This window comes from Rhipicephalus sanguineus, chromosome 6, assembly GCF_013339695.2.
Source record: "Rhipicephalus sanguineus isolate Rsan-2018 chromosome 6, BIME_Rsan_1.4, whole genome shotgun sequence".
NCBI lineage: Eukaryota > Metazoa > Arthropoda > Arachnida > Ixodida > Ixodidae > Rhipicephalus > Rhipicephalus sanguineus.
Window position 1 is genome coordinate 3,120,398 of NC_051181.1, and position 19,965 is coordinate 3,140,362.

At 47.0% G+C, this 19,965-nt stretch overlaps 2 protein-coding genes across 2 annotated transcripts in view; one reads left to right on the forward strand and one right to left on the reverse strand.

Annotated features, from left to right (window-relative positions):
- Positions 1–19,965, forward strand: part of LOC119395574 (fatty-acid amide hydrolase 2-A) — a 378,664-nt gene that overhangs the window by 180,117 nt on the left and 178,582 nt on the right. The gene's annotated exons all lie outside the window — the stretch shown is intronic.
- LOC119395575 (uncharacterized) lies at positions 15,343–18,148 on the reverse strand. The gene has a single exon (XM_037662553.2). The coding sequence runs from the start codon at positions 18,112–18,114 to the stop codon at positions 16,720–16,722; it is 1,395 nt and encodes a 464-aa protein (XP_037518481.1). The 5' UTR covers positions 18,115–18,148; the 3' UTR covers positions 15,343–16,719.

The following is a 19,965-nucleotide window of genomic DNA, read 5'->3' on the forward strand; positions in this document are numbered from 1 at the left end:
GTGGTAGGGCATGCGTGAGCCAACCGTCGATTAACTTGCATAAAGATGAAATCAAATGCCTTAACAGTTATCTTCCACGTAGACCGCCACGCGTGCCGGATTGATATGTTCGCCTGTTGCATGGGCATGCGCAGATAAGTTTTCGTGTCTCCTTTCTTTTCAGCCGTTGTGCGTCTCTTCAGTTGTTAGTCGGCGTTTGTGGTGTCCTGACTTCTTTATTGTGTCCGTGTTTGCACGCCCTGTCTTTTTAGAATCTCCTGATGAGTTGCACTAGTTAGCTCAGCAATATTAGTGGCCGTCTCGAGCTGCTCCTTGAGTTGCTGCAAATACTTAGCGGGGTTTTCTCTCAATGTTGCGGGCACCGGCATTTCTCCCGTCCACGTCCTCTGCACTATTAGAAGCGGTCCCCTGAGATTCCTTCCATACAATAGATGAAACGGAGCTACTCCGGTTACCTCATGGGGAACTTCCCGATAAGCCCATAAAACCATTGGGATCAATTTGTCCCAATTCTTGGAGTCTCTCTGAATGACATGATAGAACATGTTTTTCAGTACTCGGTTCCGTCTCTCTACAACTCCATTACTATCTGGGTGTTCTGGGGTAGAGAATCTTGGCGTGCAACCTAATCTCTCCAGCATCGATTGCGTGAGCTGCGATTTGAAATTAATGCCCTGATCGGAGCAGATCATCTCCGGAACGCCTGTGCGACTGACGATCTCAATCAGTGCATCACAAGTCGCCTTAGCTGTCAAAGAGCACAGTGGGACCGCCTCTGACCACCTCGTGCAAAGTTCCACTAAGCACAGCGCGTACTTATGCCCTCTCGCTGACGGTGTGTCCAGGGGTCCGATTACATCTACATTGACAATTTTGGAAAGGGTGTTCTGGTCTAGTGAGCGGAGTTACAGGCACCTTATCTGTGCGACGCCTGTCTGAGCGAATTTGACATTCATTGCATGAACGACAATGCTCTAATACCTCCTTCGCCACACCCGGCCAAAAAAAAATTATACCTGGTGCGAGCTTTTTTCTTTGGTCCTAGGTGCCCCGGCATAGTGACTCATGGGCCAAGTGCATTACCTCAGTGCGCTTATCTTTGGGATCAACTAGCTGACTCACTCGGGTGCCTGCTATTGAGTCGCAGTGGTATAACAGTCCGTCTGAAATGAACATGCCGGATTTCCCAGTGAGAGCATCTTCCCAACATGTTTTTAGCGTAGTGTCACCCAACTGCCCTTTGCGGAACTCTTCTCTTTGGACTAATGACGCCTCCCTCTCTTCATCAATTTGCGCATCTTCCCCGGAAACGTCTTTCTCCTCCAAGGTAATAGTGCAGGCCACTACCTTTGGTTTCTCTACTGCTTGTTCTGCCTCATGAGCAGGCTCGGCTGGTGTTCGACAGGGTGCCAGAGGGCTGCTGGCCTTCAACAAAAGTTTCCAATCTTCCTCGGTCAACAAACAATCTGTGCCCTCGACGAGCTCATTAGTTAACGCGCAGAGTAGGTCGACGCTCTGAGGCTCCGTCACCACTCGCGGGCTATTTAATTTCAGTAGCAACGTAGCTAGCCTTGCCACGATAGTCTTACCAAAAGTAGACACCAATCTTACCGTGCCAGACGGCTCCACTAGACTTCGCGGATGCAGACTCTCCCGAATGACAGTTATCTCACTCCCTGTATACAAAATCGCATCTGCGGGTACATCTGCACATGATACAGGAATTAACTGCAGTTTATTTGTGGCTTCACCCTCGTGTTTCAGGGACTTCACCCTTGCGCTAAGGACTCCATCAGATATTTCAATTTCCGACTCGTGGGCTAATATTACATTTTGGACCTTCCGCTTGGCTCGGTAGCCTTCTTGGGGTTGTTCTCCTTATCACTAGACTTCGGGCACTCTTTAGCGAAATGGCCTGAGCCGTGCCATAAGTCGTACTTCAGAGCCCCTTTCTCTACTCGTGTCGCCAGCTTCTGCCCCATTTCTACAGCTGGTTGCTTTGAAGTACCCCCTTTCCCTTTCGCTTATTCGAAAGTTTGGAGCACTTCAGCGATCTCAGTTGGCCTAAGCCATCCTTCGCCTTCTCGTAGTCTCCCATACTGAAGACCCTCCGTACTAAGCCCCGATTTTATACGGTCAGCAACCATGAGTTCTGCCATCACATCTACCGTGTCGGCCTCTCTCACTTGGAGGTAGTAGGAGAAATAAATTTTCACGCGGGACGCGAACTACGCCCACGTCTCTTCCTTCCGCTTTACTGCTCTTTCAAACCTCTGCAGATACTCTGCCGGAGAAAGCTTCAGTTCCGTCAGCACTGCCGCTTTAACTGACTCGTAATATGCACTCGCTTCAGGGTTGAGGTTACGCAGTAGGCAACGAACTCGTTCAGTTAGTGCTGGCATAACCAATAGGGGATATTCATAATGCTTGGTGCTCTGGCAACACTGGGCGCGTCCGCCATTTTTTGTTGGGAAGCGTTGTGGAATCGTCTGCTAGCGTCTCCATAAGGAGAGGCCACGGAGAGGCTGAGCCGCAGTCGTTGGCGGAGCGTTCGCACCACGAAAATACGGCCGTTTCTTTCGTCGCCCAGCGCCGGCTGGTCAATGAACCTCACTGTACTGCCACAAACCGACGGGAACGCAATATCGGAGCTCTGCGCGCTTCAAAACTCATCCGGATGGCAGCTGCACGAGTCGCATCGCTTCGCAAAGCCGAACTGCTGTTCTCTAGTGGCGTGTGCTTCCGATCTGAGGTAAGCGGTCAAGAAAAGTGTTCATTGCAGAGGAGATGCGACTCTGAAACTTCTAAGATAACCTTGCACAGCAATACATCTACATTGTATTCCCCACTGAGATTATAAACACGCGTTAGATATCGAAACCACGTTGTTTCTGCGCGACCTGTGCAACGCTGTGCTGCGTTCCTCGACTCATTTCTTTAGCCACATATATCTCTACACCCTTCGCAATAGCGTGTCGTAGTTTTTCGAAATGAACAAGGCATGGACATGTGCATGAGCGGTACGCCGCAAACCAAACAAAAATACTGATCGCGCGTTTGAACTGTGTACAGAGAGAGCGGCCCGAGTAAGGCTGTTTTAATGCACACTGGTTGTTTATAATGCCTTGTGGTCGTAATCTATCGCGCGGATTTAGTACTGTCATTCTGGTTCTCTTGAAAGGCATACATGTGCGTTCACTGACATATCTTTTTAAAATATTGCGCTCTTTGCTTTTGCATGCCACGGAGGCGTGCATTATCGCGCGCCGTGCGCTATTGCGAACAGCGTACAAGCATACAAGTGCCCGCGATCCGCGGAAACGTGAGCACGATGATCTGCCCGATCCGCCTAGATCTACCTAAAGTCCCTTGATATATAGAAAGTAGTGACACTCTCCTCCATATCATCTCCCAAGTGTCCAACCCTCCTCTCCCAAGTGTCCAAACCGTATCCATCTCCTCTCCCAAACGACCACCGTGCGGGCTGCTATGTCACGCAGATAACGCGCGCGTTTCCCAGGCGACGGCCCGTGAAGCGGGGAGGTGGAAGGCGGGAGAGGAGGGTGCTCGGCGTGGCGGCTCGGTTAAAAGAAAGACGGTACTTTCCCGAAAATATCTAGGGACTTTAGATCTACCGAAAAGACAGCTCCATCTGTAGTACGGCTCCATAACTCGCTCCGTGTTCGCAGCGCACGCTAACCGAAGGAAGCAAAAGAAGAATAAAAGCTGAGGGATAAGGTGGTGTAAAGCGAAGGGCAAACGCGGCGTGCGGACTATGTACTTCGGCGCACACTGCCTTGCGAAGCTTGCGATGGCTGTGTGGATGTTTGCGATCGGGTCTCGAGTGGCGGCACTGATTTACCGCGGAGGCGCGCAGCAGCGCCTGTGGCACTGCTTACACACGTTTATATACGTAAATCAATGCTTTCGTCGATCTGCAACACCGATAAGCTAATGTTGGCCAATTATGCTATCTCGCGAGCGTGCGACGTAGGCCGTCTGTTTTAAAATGCATATATCGTAATATATTGTTCTGTAAGTGTAGTTTATGTTGCATGCGAGCAACTAAATTGAACGGAGAAATAAGAACTGAGGTTCAAGAGCGCTTTTGCGTGCGCCGGTCATTTCCGAACTTAAACTCAGTGCCGACATTGTCGACGAAACAAGTTCCCGTCGGTATATCATTTTTCTTCGTTCATTTAACTGATAAATTCCATTAAAGGGGCCCTGCAACACTTTTCGAACATGCTCAAAAAGCGCTGCCGATCGGTAGTCGAGGCTCCCGAGAACACGCGAGCCAAATATTACAGCGATGCGCACGGCCTGGAATTTACAATAAATTCTCAGTCAGCTGAAAATCGCTCCCTCTTCTCTCGACAAATGATGTATTAGTCCGCAAAATATGACGCGATTGTCGGCAGTTCCACCATTGGCTGATGTTATAATCACGATAACACCCTCATTATTACTTTCGTTGTTAATTTTGAGTTCAATAAGTAGATAATATGTATGTTTATATTCTGTTATCGCGTTAAAAACACCGAACAAACATTAATATTAGCACTTCCGGTCTCACCGACAGCTCGTCTGCTCGTAGTTGCGTGGTTCCGTTTTCTTCGCCATGCGCAGTGCCGAAAACGTGATTATTTCTGTGCTTTTGACCATCGCCGGTTGCCGTTGAGAGTGGCAGCCGTTCGCGTGTTGCCTCGTCAGCTGAGAACTGCATCGTCGGCACGTTCTCACGACCGACCGAGGCACGGGCGCAGCGTGTCTCCGATAACAATGCTGGCGTCCGGTAATGGCGGCGCTTCGTGGTCGTCTGCCAGTGCCGTCTTACGAGGCGGTGTATCGGAGTATGGGCCGAAACCGATCTCAGCTGTCATTCGCTCCAAACGAGCGCGCAGGTTTGCTTCCATGGTTGGCAGAGCGATGAAAACTCTACGGCGTTCGAGGTGCACACCCAACATTACCAAACCGACGCGCAGTTTTCAAGCACGCGCGATACACATCGGCTCCGCTCGACGAGAACGACGCAAGCCGACCGGAAGTGGCGGCACGGACCACGTGGTTGCGCCCAGACGTCAGAGAGAAAAAAATGAAAAAAAAACTGCGCCGGCGCTCTTGGGCGGAGCCTCGCTCCTCTGCGCTGCCTCCCTCGACTCGCTGCCTAGCTTTCCGCGCGCTCGCAGCGTTGAGTTGAGGGAGAAAGCTGCGGAACGTGATCTCTATAATTTCGTAACACCACTTAGACTTCACGGATTCGAAAAATTTTTGCGGCATATGACTCGTGAAGAGTCATACGTCAATAATGAGACTATTCCAATATAACTAAGAAAGGTGTTGCAGGGCCCCTTTAAAATTAATGCTACCTTGTCCCTGGCATTGCTAGGGCTCCCTCGTTGCCTGAACAGTGCACGGAGCATTGGGAAGTCATCGCAGAGCGAAGATAAATAATCAGCAACAAGCACCTGAAAGGCTGTGATATGCGACTGGTTTCGTTTTCGCGCCTAACAAAACATGGCGGATCGAGCTTACTGGATTGTGGAGAGATGGCGCTGTACATTTTGAATATCCCCTATTGCACGCGACTATCATACGGTACTCGGTAAGTAGCAAAAAGTTTTTCTACTTCCTCAAACCACAATGGTACATCCGCGTCACTCGGCAGGCGGAACCCTTTCAGCACTTTTGCACATTGCTGGGTAGAATCAAAACCCAGTCACCTCTGATCACCCGTCCCCAACCCAGAGTTGGACAACGTGCCATTGAGACGGTCAGCGTTCATTCTAGTCTGCAATAGCCTTTCGTACTCAATGTGAAGTCTAAGAGGACAGACTTTTGGGCTAGTTGGTTCGTTACGTTCATTGAAGCCATAGCGCTGATAAGACAGGGACCACAGACAGAGGACAGGACGTGCCCTACTCACAACTGAATCTTTATTTCGGAAACATGTTGTACTTATACAGCAATGAAAAGACAGCAATCGTCACCACAAAATCGTATCACAAGCGCAAGCCTGCATCATCGAGATACGAGATTTCCTTAGCACTGAGAGCAATCGAGGGCGCACTGACACAATTGGTGTCTTCTCTAGCAATCAACCATGCCTCGACAATTTCCCGCGTATCTTTATCAAAGTTCCTATGCAGAACTACGCACTCATTGAACACGGGTCGGCAGCCGCAGTCACTACAATGTACTGATTCATGCCTGTCGCGGTAGCAGTTACGCTTCTGTTTGTGCTCTCTGAGCCTATCATTCAGGCATCTGCCCGTCTGCCCGGTATATACCTTGCCGCACGAAAACGGAAATCTATAAACAACACTCTGAGCACAGGCCACGAAAGGGCACTGGTGCTACCTCGCGCATCCTCGGCGTTTCTTGTGGAAGGGCTCATAACCCTTACAAAGGCTCACTAATTTCTGTGGAGCTGAAAACAACACATATACTTCCGCTTTGCTGGCCACCTTCTTAAGGTTGTGGGATAGCCCATGCATATATGGCACAGAAACGTACCTCCGCCTGTCTTGATTGCGCCTGCTCGAGCTTGCTGGTTCTTTTAACTTTCTTAATACTTTCTCTGCCACTGACAGGAGCACGTGAGCAGGATAGCCTGCATCCAGCAGCCGCTCTTTTTGTCTGCAGAAGCTGAACTGCATTCGGTGGGGGCAAGACTTGCGTAATGCATAAACGAAACAGAGGTTAGCAATAGCACGCTTCACTAATTTTGAATGTGCTGAAGTGTGCGGAAGTAGCTTTTTATTCTCGCGAGGGTGATATTCCCAACAACAATGGCTGCTGGTCAAAGTAAGTTGAATGTCTAAAAACTGTATGACATTATCGACAGCAACTTCATGCGTAATAACTAGCTCGTCAAGGCACTCGCGAAACATGGAAATCACATCAGTCACAGTGTTATTTGAATCATCAGTCACAGTATTATTTGAATCAGGCTCATACAGCAGAAGGTAGTCGTCAACGTACCTAAAAATGCGTACAATCTTTAGCTCCGTCATTTCTTTTTTTATGCGTCTGTCAAGATGGCCGAGAAATCGCTCAAAACTGGGGCCAGACAGGAGCCAATGCAGACACCTGCTTTCTGAAGATAGACGGTACCATCACATTCAACATATGTGGATTTTAGATAAAATGCCAGTAGTTCTAGGAATACACTGGCGGATATTCCTATCCGGGTCTGAAAGGCAATGACACCATAGTCATCTATGCGGTCTTCAATGCAACTCAGAAGCGCATATTGCGGCATGGAATAGTACAAGTCTTTCACGTCTATCGAGCAGGCAAACATTCCCGTCTCGTTATTTGTACTAAGGTACTCTACTACTTCGTTCGAGCTTTTCACCAAGAACGGGTCGTGAATATGCAGTAGTCTAAGCTTGTCTTGCAGAAAACTGGCAAGGGCCTTCTGCCACGTTCCTCTTTAAGATACGATCACTCTAAGTGGCCAATCTAACTTGTGAGTCTTAACAGAAAACACAACTTCTAAATGGAGACTCTTACTATCTGCGAAGGATTTCGCGAGTCGGGAAAGGTTATAGCGAGAACATAACCCTTTTCCCTCCGCTTTTACTCTCTGCAGCGAGACGTCATCACAACGCTTCATAACAGATGCAACTGCTTCAAGAGCCTTCGATTTGAACTCACCCTCGGTGAGCACGACGAAGCCTCCCTCCTTGTCGGCTGGTAGGACAGATAACGAAGAGTCCCGTAAAAATTGCTCCACTTGTCGCACAGGTTGTTGGTTCGCACCAGGCTTCCTACGACACAACACATCAACGCACTCGCTGACGCACCGAACGCCTTCACTGTCTGGAGCCGCTTTGCCAATACATCGTGCCATGGAGAGTAGTTCAGGTGCGGTCTTCCTTGGTTCTACGGCGAACTTGGGTCCCAGGCTGAGTATTCGTTGTACATAGTCCGGGAGGGTAATGTTCCCCGCAGTCCTGACGGCATGTAGCCCCGGAGAGCAGTGCTTCTTAGGCTTTTGAGCGCGCAGTTTTGGAAGCGTGACGTTCCATAAAAATTCCGTGGTACGATCCGCAATCAAAAAGAATTGCCGGGCAGCTATATCGCCATCCTTTTTCCTATGTGCAGAGAGGTGAATTCGCTGGTACAGGAGACTGCTGTAGATCCGTGCCATGCGCTGCCATTCCAACTTCAGGATTTTGCATATCCTTAACCCGTGGCCAAAGGAAGGAACAATGCCAGCAAACAACAACTTCACCTCATCAGGCAGAATACGCGCTCTTATGTAAAAGGAAAGCGTTCTGGCTCTGCAAGCCGCGACGGCGATGAAGGACACGAGTGTGCAAGGTTCCGGAGAACATACAAAAGGGCACGATACAGCAATGAAAAGACAGCAATCGTCACCGCAAAACCGTATCACAAGCGCAAGCCTGTATAAGTACAACATGTTTCCGAAATAAAGATTCAGTTGTGAGTAGCACACGTCCTGTCCTCTGTCTGTGGTCCCTGTCTTATCAGCGCTATGACTTCAATTAACGTAACGAACCAACTAGCCCAAAAGTCTGTCCTCTTAGATTTCATTTCTAATACATCGGGCCCTTTTGTATGTTCTCCGGAACCTTGCACACTCGTGTCCTTCATCGCCGTCGCGGCTTGCAGAGCCAGAACGCTTTCCTTTTACATAAGAGCGCGTATTCTGCCTGATGAGGTGAAGTTATTGTTTGCTGGCATTGTTCCTTCCTTTGGCCACGGGTTAAGGATATGCAAAATCCTGAAGTCGGAATGGCAGCGCATGGCACGGATCTACAGCAGTCTACTGTACCAGCGAATTCACCTCTCTGCACATAGGAAAAAGGTTGCCGATATAGCTGCCCGGCAATTCTTTTTGATTGCGGATCGTACCACGGAATTTTTATGGAACGTCACGCTTCCAAAACTGCGCGCTCAAAAGCCTAAGAAGCACTGCTCTCCGGGGCTACATGCCGTAAGGACTGCGGGGAACATTACCTCCCGGACTATGTACAACGAGTACTCAGCCTGGGACCCAAGTTCGCCGTTGAACCAAGGAAGACCGCACCTGAACTACTCTCCATGACACGATGTATTGGCAAAGCGGCTCCAGAGACTGAAGACGTTCGGTGCGTCAGCGAGTGCGTTGTTGTGTTGTGTCGTAGGAAGCCTGGTGCGAACCAACAACCTGTGCGACAAGTGGAGCAATTTTCACGGGACTCTTCGTTATCTGTCCTACCAGCCGACAAGGAGGGAGGCTTCGTCGTGCTCACCGAGGGTGAGTTCAAATCGAAGGCTCTTGAAGCAGTTGCATCTGTTATGAAGCGTTGTGATGACGTCTCGCTGCAGAGAGTAAAAGCGGAGGGAAAAGGGTTATGTTCTCGCTATAACCTTTCCCGACTCGCGAAATCCTTCGCAGATAGTAAGAGTCTCCATTTAGAAGTTGTGTTTTCTGTTAAGACTCACAAGTTAGATTGGCCACTTAGAGTGATCGTATCTTAAGAGGAACGTGGCAGAAGGCCCTTGCCAGTTTTCTGCAAGACAAGCTTAGACTACTGCATATTCACGACCCGTTCTTGGAGAAAAGCTCGAACGAAGTAGTAGAGTACCTTAGTACAAATAACGAGACGGGAATGTTTGCCTGCTCGATAGACGTGAAAGACTTGTACTATTCCATGCCGCAATATGCGCTTCTGAGTTGCATTGAAGACCGCATAGATGACTATGGTGTCATTGCCTTCCAGACCCGGATAGGAATATCCGCCAGTGGACTCCTAGAACTACTGGCATTTTATCTAAAATCCACATATGTTGAATGTGATGGTACCGTCTATCTTCAGAAAGCAGGTGTCTGCATTGGCTGCTGTTTGGCCCCAGTTTTGAGCGATTTATTTCTCGGCCATCTTGACAGACGCATAAAAAAAGAAATGACGGAGCTAAAGATTTTACGCATTTTTAGGTACGTTGACGACTACCTTGTGCTGTATGAGCCTGATTCAAATAACACTGTGACTGATGTGATTTCCATGTTTCGCGAGTGCCTTGACGAGCTATTTATTACGCATGAAGTTTCTGTCGATAATGTCATACAGTTCTTAGACATTCAATTAACTTTGACCAGCAGCCATTTTTGGGGGGAATATCACCCTCGCGAGAATAAAAAGCTACTTCCGCACACTTCAGCACATTCAAAATTAGTGAAGCGTGCTATTGCTAACCTCTGTTTCGTTTATGCATTACGCAAGTCTTGCCCGCACCGAATGCAGTTCAGCTTCTGCAGACAAAAAGAGCGGCTGCTGGATGCAGGCTATCCTGCTCACGTGCTCCTGTCAGTGGCAGAGAAGGTGTTAAGAAAGTGAAAAGAACCAGCAAGCTCGAGCAGGCGCAATCAAGACAGGCGGAGGTACGTTTCTGTGCCATATATGCATGGGCTATTCCACAACCTTAAGAAGGTGGCCAGCAAAGCGGAAGTATATGTGTTGTTTTCAGCTCCACAGAAATTAGTGAGCCTTTGTAAGGGTTATGAGCCCTTCCACAAGAAACGCCGAGGATGCGCGAGGTAGCACCAGTGCCCTTTCGTGGCCTGTGCTCAGAGTGTTGTTTATAGATTTCCGTTTTCGTGCGGCAAGGTATATACCGGGCAGACGGGCAGATGCCTGAATGATAGGCTCAGAGAGCACAAACAGAAGCGTAACTGCTACCGCGACGGGCATGAATCAGTACATTTTAGTGACTGCGGCTGCCGACCCGTGTTCAATGCGTGCGTAGTTCTGCATAGGAACTTTGATAAAGATACGCGGGAAATTGTCGAGGCATGGTTGATTGCTAGAGAAGACACCAATTGTGTCAGTGCGCCCTCGATTGCTCTCAGTGCTAAGGAAATCTCGTATCTCGATGATGCAGGCTTGCGCTTGTGATACGGTTTTGTGGTGACGATTGCTGTCTTTTCATTGCTGTATAAGTACAACATGTTTCCGAAATAAAGATTCAGTTGTGAGTAGCGCACGTCCTGTCCTCTGTCTGTGGTCCCTGTCTTATCAGCGCTATGGCTTCAATGAAAGCTCAATGTGAAGATTGAGCTTTTGAATTTCGTGTCGGAGCGTTCTCGTATCACTTCAATTTGACAAAACCTTAGATGCCTACTGCATCGATTCTTGCCTCGGAGGAGGCACTCCTGCCTCATCTGACTTATCAGAATTTACAATACCATCATTTGATGTCTCTCGACTCCGATCCATTTCCGCCACACTCGTACCTTCATCTCCAATACACTCCATTGTTTCTGCACCCCCGCGTGTTCTCACCATGTGCTCCACACATAAACTGCCATGCCAACTTGAGAAGGACGCAAGAAATCCTGCTCACCCTTTGCTGAATGCACTGTCGTTCCTGGATCTCCTCCACGGTGGCGGAGTTGCCTGCTGTGGGATCGTCTCGACGTTGCCGCTAGTGGCTGTTAATGCTTTGCCCCTCGGGTCTCCTCAGCGCTGGTGCAGTGTATGGTGCTGTAGAGCTCGCCGATCTCTGTCCGACTGCGCCAGTTATGTTTTTCTGGTTCGTTTGTTCTCCTTAATGTGGATTGAAGTCCCGTCAAGGAGATGATCGACGTCGATGAAGCAGGAGGCACGTTGGAGGTAATAAAACTTGAAGGTATATTGCAGTGAAATATTTACGGTCATATGTACAGCTTGCCGAAGCACACTGATGATAACATAGACATCAGCAGCGTCTTACTCTTCTACTTAACTTTTATTAAGTTAGAGCCTAGAACACTGTTACAACATACAACGAACCGAGTCTCACTGTTCGACCACCGAATGGTTACGGCCCAGACGAAAGTTGCTTCATACGGAGTCTTACTGATCGACCAGTTAAGTGATTACAGCCTAGGCTTAAAGCAACCGAATTTCATTCAGTCTTTAGTACCTTGCGGTAAGCAAAGAAAAGGGGAGGTGGCCAATGCTGGTCCGCTTCAACAATCTGTTATCCATCTGTTTACCACTCAGATTATGCCACGCCTTACTGGGCTGTCCCTAATCTCGACAGCAGTGTTTTTTACAGTTTAGACAGGCGTTTTGGCACTCTTTCCCATCATGGCGCTCCCTCTCCTCATCCCACGCTATCAGTAATTCCCATGCTTTGGATATATCGGTATTGTAGCCCTGGTGCATTCACGCCATCTTCCCACACTCATCGAGTCGAAACCACGGCGCCGGTCGTTAGAGAAATGGTGAACAGAGCGCTCCTGTCCCCTCAAGCGGTTCTGCGAAACAAAAAGCGTTTGCCTGTCCTCGCCTCCCTTGCGTTCGGACCGTGCGTCGCTGCGACTCGAGCACAGTCAGCGAGCCGAAAGCACGGTGCTGGTCGTTAAAGTAATGGTGATCAAAGCGACACTCTCCCCTCGAACGGTTGGGCGTTCGGACCGCGCGTCATCGCAAGTCGACCTTGACCCCGAGCCGGCCTCTGGGAAGCAGAGCAAGGTCGCGTAACCGCAGCCACGGGGAGCCAGCGGAGGAGACGAGCTGTTCAAAGGAAGCCGTTTGCATTCCAGGGATAAGTGCACCGTCAAAGACCATGCAGAGAGAGAGAGCTGAGAAAGAAGCTTTGTATAACGCACAGTGCCGCGCTGTCCATTCTGCACGATCGACTTATGAGCGGCAAAACATAACGGTACTTTTCTCACATCTATGTCATAATTACCACAGTTAACTTCAAACAGTACGATTAACATCCTCTATACCTTCCTCGGCTTCATTATCTGTTGGTGTTCATTAAGGTTATATATATATATATATATATGTGTGTGTGTGTGTGTGTGTGTGTGTGTGTGTGTGTGTGTGTGTGTGTGTGTGTGTGTGTGTGTGTGTGTGTGTGTGTGTGTGTGTGTGTGTGTGTGTGTGTGTGTGTGTGTGTGTGTGTGTTTACTGAAGGACTAATGTCGACTTGAACATTCTTCAAACAACCCAACGACGACGAGGACGAAGAGAAAAGAACGACAAACCACAGCGCTGTCTCGCAACTGAACGTTTATTACAAACATATGAAAGAAGAAAAGGAAAGAAAAAGACTACACACCACTCACACCCATGTGACCTCATTTGAGCAAACAAAAACCCCAAAAGAAACAGCAAGCCAGCATTAAAGCTTCATTAATCATATTGTTTCATGAAGCTGAGGTGCTGTCAACATATCGCGACCAGATCACAAGAGAAATAATTGAGGCTTACAATATCAGGAAAAGGGGTGAGCAATGCATCGGCGTGCCTTCTATTGCTCTACATGATAGCGAGTTTATTTTCCTAGATAGTACAGTATCTTAATACTCCTTGTCCTGAAGAGTACACGTGGTCGTTTTACGGTTTTTTCCGTTTCAAGATGTAATGCTAGCTTGCTGTTTCTTTAGCGGTTTTTGTTTGCTCAAATGATGTCACATAGGTGTGAGGGGTGTGTAGTCTTTTACAGCGAAAGCTCTTATGAGATCACCCCAAGAGCCGTTTTTGGCGCCGCAGTTGTCCGCCGCTGCCGCCGCCGGTGTCCGTAACCACTATCGCTCGAAATTAAAAAAAAATACGCAATAAGAAAAAATTTTCGGGATGGAACGAGGTTCAAACCTGGGTCCTCTGCGTGTGAGCGCAGTATTCAACCTCAGAGCCATGACGGTTTTTTTCTCTTTATTGTCAGAGCCATGTCGGTGCTTGAAACTGCTATGCAACATTTATTTATTTATTTATTTCACAATACTGCAGGCCACATGGCCCAGGCAGGAGTGGAATTACAGAGAAAGAAGAACAATACAAAATAATTGATAACAACACTGGCAGCACAAGCAATATGTCGCTGTCGCTTGGACGATTTATAAGAAAGGAATGAAAAAAAAAATCACGAACAATTTATAACAACACTCGCAGCATAATGGTTTAACAGCAATATAAGAGCAATATAACAGCATTGTATCAGTTTATAACGCAGCATAACAGCAATATAAGTTTCTATGATTCAATATTCATTACGAAAAATGTTGCTCAAGGACTTCGTCAAAATTATCTGCCTCGCAAACGAACTTAGGTAGACTGTTCCAATCCGAAACAGTGCGGGGAAAAAAACTTTGTTTGAATGCCTCTGTTTTGGCAAAAATGTGTTGTAGGGTGTGTTTGTGAGTGTTGCGCGTTGTTCTCGCTGTAGTGGTCTTTAAATATGAAGGTGCAGACATACCAAGTTTTCCGTTAAAAATATTGCGCAAGAATTTTAGTCGACTGATCTTTCTGCGGACAGCCAAGGTGGGGATGTTATGAGCTTTCATGAGTTGAGTTGGTGAATCTAGTCTTTTGTACTTATTGAATATAAATCTGATGGCTTTCTTTTGTAGCGTTTCTAAGCTTTGTATATCTTTTTTCGTGTACGGATCCCATACAACGGACGCATACTCCAACTTAGGTCTGATAATAGCATTATACGCTTGAAGTTTAACATTCACAGTTGCCTTTGCAAGCTTCCTTTTCAAAAAGCACAGTTTCCGAAAAGCAGAAGTGCACACTGACGAAATGTGTGCTCGCCACGTCATATCACTTGAAAGGGTGATCCCTAAATACTTACACTGCATTACTGATTGAATGGGGGAGCCATGAATATTGTAGGTAAACACACTAGGATTTGTTTTTCGCGTTATATTCATGAGCACGGTTTTATCAACGTTTAATTCCATGTCCCATGCTGCGCACCAGCATTCAATGTTACGAAGAGTTTGTTGTAATAGGTTATGGTCGTCAGGGCAGGTTATTTCTTTAAACACAACACAATCATCCGCGAAAAGCTTCATGGACACTGTGTCCGCGATTGCTTGCACTAAATCATTTACATATATAAGGAATAATAGTGGCCCCAACACACTTCCCTGTGGCACACCAGAAGTGACATTGAGCATCCTAGATACACTAGATTTAATTTCGACGAATTGTTTTCTATTAGTTAAATAAGATTCAACCCACTTAATAAGATAAAGCGGTAATCCTATGTTACGTAATTTCAGAAGTAATTTACTATGCGGAACCTTATCAAACGCTTTTGAAAAATCGAGTAGAAGTATATCAGTTTGCCCTGATCGATCTAAAACTGCCATAAAATCATGGATAGTTGTAACCAATTGCGTTGTTGTGGACAATCCCTTCCGAAATCCATGTTGGCAAGGGGACAAGATGTTATTATCTGCTAAAAAGCACTGAATATTGTGAGCCACTATGTGTTCTAATAACTTGCAACTTACTGAAGTTAAGGAAATTGGTCTGTAATTAGAAACAATTGATTTATCTCCCTTCTTGTGGATGGGCACAACACGCGCAATCTTCCACTACGCAATGATTTATTAAATACCTCTGCCAAGAAATCACTAATCTGTGTAGAATAGCGCTTTAAAAATGTATTTGGGATTTGGTCTGGTCCTATACTTTTTTTGGTGCTCAGTTTTCTTAGCAAAATCAAAACACCTTCCCTTGTGACAATAGGACTGTCCACATCGTTAAGAATAGCTGGTAGGGGTACATAAGCAGTCGAAGAAGTGAAGACACTGTGAAAATATTTATTAAATGCCTGCGATATTAAAAAGCCATCAGTTTCATATTTCCCGTCCAGTTTAATTTTATTCACTGTTTCATTGGTTTGAGCCAGAAATCTCCAGAATTTAGCAGGATCTTCTTTAATGAATGAAGGGAGAGTGACTTGATAGTAATGTGTCCTAGCATCATTTACTTTAGTTGCCATATTGCTTTTCAAAACATGAAGGGTTTCTGGTGCTACGTTTTTACGCTTTCTAAGTCGCTTGATTCTGCGTTTAATGTGGATAATCTCCCGAGATATCCATGGGTGTTTACGGTTCTTGCGTAGCTTCCGGGACGGGACAAACTGCTGAATGGAGAACCAGACTGCACTTTTAAATCGCATCCATAATGCGTGGACATCATCGTGCGTGCTGTAGCTTAGTACACTCTCTAAGTAGTCTGTGATTGATGTATCATCAGCGCGATCAAAATCTTTGACGTCCACTGAATTTGTACTCGAACGCGCTACAGAGCATCGATAAGGCCAAGAGAAAAACAATAGGCTGTGACCTGACACTCCTTTTTCAACTGTGATAACACCATTTAAAAAGATATCGCTTACAAAAAATAAGTCCAAGACAGCACTATTGCGCGTAGGTTCACAGACAATTTGGTCAAGGTTCAGAGCCAACATTGCGTCTAAAACAACATCACTCGATTTAGATTGCCCGTAAGCTAAGTTCTTCCATTTAATAGCTGGAAGGTTGAAGTCACCTGTAATCATGATGTGACGTGTACGGTTTAAAAGGAGATGGTCGTAGAGCTGTTCAAGAAAAGAATCTGATACTTCCGGGACTTTATAAACAACACAAAGCATAAAGGTTAAACCATTTACAGTGACGTTGAGGAACAGGCTTTCGTGGTCGGCAATCTGATTGATCAAACATACATCAATACCAAGTTTACAAATAACTGCAACTCCTCCACCACGTGTGCTTCGATCACGCCTGTGCATCTGATAGCCGGGGGGAATAATTTCGTCATCTCGTACACCATCATGCAACCAAGTCTCAGTGATAACAACCACATGAGGGTCGTACGTCAAAAGCAATAGTTCTAACTTATCCGCTTTGTTCACAATGCTTCTTGCGTTGAAAGAGAACACACGCAGGTTCTTAAATGCAGACTGTGAAAGCTACGCTGTTTGTGTAGGATCTTTCCCAGAACGAACAACGACACGCGTGTTCGAAACATCATCCCATGCGTAGAACTGTGAATCAACACGCAATTTATCCTTCACTAGCGCAACCCTCTTGCCTTGCTCTTTTTCGACTTTCGCGCTTTGCCATAGCAGTTTTCGTTTTCTTAGCGTGTCAGCAGAAAAGTCATTTTGTACGGAAATTTGTGTTCCCTTCAGCTTTTTGCAGTTCCGCAGCACTTCCTGTTTTTCCGTATAATTTTGAAAAAACAGGATTACAGGTCGTTTTCCAGGACGTTTTCCCAAACGGTGAATTCTAGCAACAGACAAGCACTTTACGCCGAGCCTATCCTCGAACACCTCTTTTATTACTTTCTGCCGTAGAACATTCTCCGTTTCATTCGCTCGCTCATCTATGCCAAACACAACAAGATTCGACATCCGACTCCGGTCTTCTAACTCTGTAAGCTTTTCCTGCTGCAACATGAGTGTTTGCTGAATTTTTTCAACCGAATTGTTAAGAGTTTCAAAATTATCCATTTTCCGGGCTATTTCTCTTACATTTGTTTCTAATTTGGTCATTCGGGTCGAGAAAGAGCTAACACTTTTCTCAGCAACTTCCAACCGGTTTTTAAGCTCTGCTAAATCATCCCTAATAGCCTGCTGGCCCTGTATCAGCGTCTGGAGCATTTCAGCATTGGTAGGGCCTGGATTCAATTCCACATCACCACAAAGTAGCAATTTGCACACATCGAAGCATTCGTACGCCAAAGCAATCAAAGTCCGTGGGCACGGCACGACAACAACACCTCTTTCATCACTACGGTATGAACCTACAAAACTAACCTGGAACAAGAATGCGGGACGCATGGTTAATGGTCCGCTTCTTGAGTTTTCGCCGTGCCCACTGAAGAATCCGATTTGAAGCTGTTCTTTTATATGCGTTGAACTGGCCGATGTCACGCATGCGCTGCCGATATCCTGTCGAAGACACGAGGTCCAGTTGATGGCAAATTCCGTGAAGTTGTCGCTTGTTCCATAAGCATGCGAAGCGCAGGTACGATTCGGCGGTGTCCAAGAAGCAGCGACAATCGGCAGCAAAGCCATCTGGAACAAGAATGCGGGACGCATGGTTAATGGTCCGCTTCTTGAGTTTTCGCCGTGCCCACTGAAGAATCCGATTTGAAGCTGTTCTTTTATATGCGTTGAACTGGCCGATGTCACGCATGCGCTGCCGATATCCTGTCGAAGACACGAGGTCCAGTTGATGGCAAATTCCGTGAAGTTGTCGCTTGTTCCATAAGCATGCGAAGCGCAGGTACGATTCGGCGGTGTCCAAGAAGCAGCGACAATCGGCAGCAAAGCCATCTGGAACAAGAATGCGGGACGCATGGTTAATGGTCCGCTTCTTGAGTTTTCGCCGTGCCCACTCTATACAGGCTTCATGTCGTGCCCACTCTATACATGACCCTATACAGGCTTCATGTCGGGAAGGAACCACATTAACATATGTAATATAGCGTGGTAGAAGAGTAAAATGACGAGCAAGTGTCACACAGCGCGAATTCTTTAAGCAGGCGTCACACAATGCGAATTGAGCAACGAGTGGGTTGTTGAATGCTGCCCACCCATTACAAAGGGCTCTGCCATAATTCTTCATCTTCATCAGCCACAGCATCGAAAAAGTGTACATAATGCCTTAAAGGTGTTTAGCAGGTACCACAGTTCTGCGCAAAATGAAGAAAAACTGCATGGTGGCTGCTTCCCTACTTCACAAAAATTCTGATGATTTATAGCGTTGTGGTTTCCTCACAAGTGCACTTCTATTGGTTGCCAAGGAAGTCCATAAGGCTCCCATCGTCCATTTGCTCAGGGTCTCAATAAGGTTAATTCCCTCTCTCTATCTCTTTCTCACGTTAGCGCATGTTATAAAGCGTGGTGGGAGAATGAAATAACGACCGGGTGTCACACAATGCGAATTACGTAAATAGTGGATCCTTAAAAGCTTACTACCCATTACAAAGGGCTCAGCCATAATTCTTCATCGTCATCAAGCGTCGCATCAACAAAGTGCACATAATGCCTTACAGGTGGTCATGGGCGTCGGCAGAATTTTGCCTTGGGGGTGCAAACCCGTGTTTCAGCGCGGCTGGAAGAGGGGGGGGGGGGGAGAGAGTGCTGGCATAGCTTGGGTGAGGAGCAAGTGTCGGTGTGGCTTGAGGGGGAACAAATGCCCCTTTTGCACCCCCCTGCCTACGCCCATGCAGGTGGTACCTCTCTTCTCCGCAGAATGACGAGTAATGTCGTGGTGGGTGCTTCCCAACTTCACAAAAATTATGATTTGTGGAGTAGTGGGTACGTTCCTAGTGTACTTGTATTAGTAGCCCACAAGAGAGTTTATAACGGGCTCTACAAATGCCGCTCTTCCAGCTTTCGCTGTGACCGTGCTGCGCTTTCCGCGCAGGCCTGGCGTTTTTTCTTCCCTTTTCTTCTTTCACATGTTTGTAATAAACATTCAGTTGCGAGTCAGTGCTGTGGTTTGCGGTTCTTTTCTTTTCGTCCTCGTCGTTGTTGCGCTGTTTGAAGAATGTTCAAGTACGGTCACCAACTAGCCCAGCTTTCAATCCTTCTAAACTAATGTCGACGAGTGTTGCCTCGTCATCACGTGCAAGGGTATTTGTAGTTTTGAGTATAAAAATTGGCAGATCTCACGTACCGTGGGAATCGATGTTATGCGAAGCATGCGCGGGATGGTGACTGTGGCGTAATTTTTCACATTGAGCTAAATGCTACGGAATGACGCTAGAGAAATGTGGAAGTGGCATACGCACACTCATATGTTGAAGAATCGGATATCTATTATATAACCAGTTGTTTACAGTTGCGTAACAGCAACATGGGCGTTACTAACACCAGACGCGGTAAGCTGATGTGTAGTGCTTACATTCTTCAATGCTGGATAGCGCGAATCCAAACAGGAGAAAGAAAGAACGCAGATGCACAGGAGAGGCCTTACTCGCAACTAAGCTTCATTCAGGAAAGTTTCCCAACATATATATGCAGCCGAGTGGCACGCGCGGGCGCCCTGCACGTACGCCACAGTCACAATTACAGTTGTTACGCTTATACTTGTCCGTTATGACGGAGAACGCGCGCACGTTTCACGTACCCGTGTGTATGTGTAGAAGGGCTTCTTGACAGTTCTTGAACAAGTTCATCATCACCGTGATCACTGAGCACCAG